Here is a 1,727-nt window from a genome sequence, read left to right as displayed (position 1 = left end):
ACACACACACACACACACACACACACACTGAAGGCAGCCTGTCATGGTGCTGATGTGTGAGCTGTGTTGTGTCAGCGCTAAGTGAAGCTGAGAGAAGAGGAGACGGATCAAAGAGGAAGGCCAAAGACTAAAGCTTCAACACTCTTCTTCTTCTTCTTCTTCTTCTTCTGTTCCTTCTCCATTAGCAGCTCGACCTCCCCTCTCTCTCTCTCTGTCTCTCTCTCCGTCTCCACATCCTCCTCTAATGACGCTCTCTGTTGATATTTGCTGTAACTCACTTAATCTCTTGTTTGTTTGACTCGAGCGCCTTTTGTCTCTTTAGCTTCCTTCAGTTCGTATTCCTCTGGCGTTTATTGGCTCCACACACAAAAACGAAAAACCTCAACTCGCACTGGAGGGAAAAAAAGAAAAGATAATACTGACAGTTTCTGTGTGTTCATCTTTTCCCGCTCTTACAGTCCCATAGCTGTTATTTTCTGTCTCCTACATCTTCCTCATATTCCCTGTTTTCCCATCTCTGTACTCGTCTTCCATCTGTCTTGTCATCCGCCTTTACGCTCTCTCTTGATATTTGCTGTAACTCATAGTTAATCTCTTGTTTGTTCATCTGCCTCCACATCTCCCTTTTCCTGTCGCTGTTTTTTTCTCCTCTGCTATTTGTTGACGTCCCCTAACATCCACCTCCTCGCTGCTTCTCCCTCCGTCTTGTCATCCACCTTCACCTCCTCTCCCCTGATATCTGCCGTAACTCCTATTTAATCTGTTTATTCATCTGTGTCTCCGTCTGTCTCCTCTTCTCTCTCATCTTTTCAATTTCTCTTTTCTCCTGCTGTTTCTGGTTTTACCCTCAACAATATCATCATCATCATCATCATCATCATCATCATCATCATCTTGTTTCCTGTCAACACCCACTATTATACTCTGATTCTTGTTCCTCTTGACATCTACCCCTGATGACACATTTAATCTCTGGGTCTGTTTAATCCCTTTGCCTCTCTCATTTCCTCTTTTCATGTTTTTCCTTTCCTCTCTTCCTCCCTCCTCCCCTCCGTCACTGAGGGATAATCCTCCACTCCTTCCTTATTCCCTTATTCCCTCCTCTTCCTCCTTATCTCCTGCTCCCTCAGGTCTCTGGACCTGACTGGTCCATTGTTTCTGGGCGGAGTTCCCAACGTACCGGACAACTTCCCGTTTGGCACCAGGGAATTTATCGGCTGCATGAAGGATCTGCACATCGACAGCAAGCCGCTGGACTTGGCCGGATTCATCGCGAACAATGGAACAATTCCCGGTCAGCGCACAGAAACACATGAACAGATACCAATGAATGTAATTAATGGAAGCATCTCTGAGTGTCCTGTAAACCATTTATTCACTTCCCAAAAGCTGTAGTAAACATTGAAGCAGGTTCTTCAGGTGTATAGACCTGAAATTTGATTTTCACTGATGAAGGTTCAACAAAGTTCTGCAGGAATGATCCTAAAACCAGGAAATCATTTATCGTGTTGTCACTTCCTGTTCCCTGGTCCTGAAGTCTCTGGTTTGTTGAATGTGTTTTGGTTGATGACTGAAATCAGGTCTGTGTTCAAAACAAGCTCAAGACATTTTCACCTTTAATTCTCCAACATAAAATCAGTCAGTAAATACTCCAGTCCAGATTCCTGAAGCTTTCGCGTCTCTGTTGCTAACGAGTGTGTAAACGAGACACAGAGGTTGTCAGGGAC

The 1,727-nt window shown here is 44.5% G+C and overlaps 1 protein-coding gene across 1 annotated transcript in view; it reads left to right on the top strand.

Annotated features, from left to right (window-relative positions):
- LOC111649018 (cadherin EGF LAG seven-pass G-type receptor 2-like) overlaps positions 1 to 1,727 on the top strand; it is a gene marked incomplete at its 3' end in the record, with an annotated part of 34,192 nt that overhangs the window by 31,404 nt on the left and 1,061 nt on the right. The window contains exon 8 of the mRNA XM_023398757.2: positions 1,131 to 1,294. Coding sequence (XP_023254525.2) covers positions 1,131 to 1,294 — 164 coding nt within the window. The remainder of the gene's footprint in view (positions 1 to 1,130; positions 1,295 to 1,727) is intronic.

The sequence above is a fragment of the Seriola lalandi genome, unplaced genomic scaffold (assembly GCF_002814215.2).
Source record: "Seriola lalandi dorsalis isolate HSWRI2012SDOR001 ecotype SW California unplaced genomic scaffold, Sedor1 jcf7180002049824, whole genome shotgun sequence".
Classification (NCBI taxonomy): Eukaryota; Metazoa; Chordata; class Actinopteri; order Carangiformes; family Carangidae; genus Seriola; species Seriola lalandi.
The sequence above is the reverse complement of the archived record's forward strand: the minus strand, read 5'-3'. Positions and strand labels throughout refer to the sequence as shown.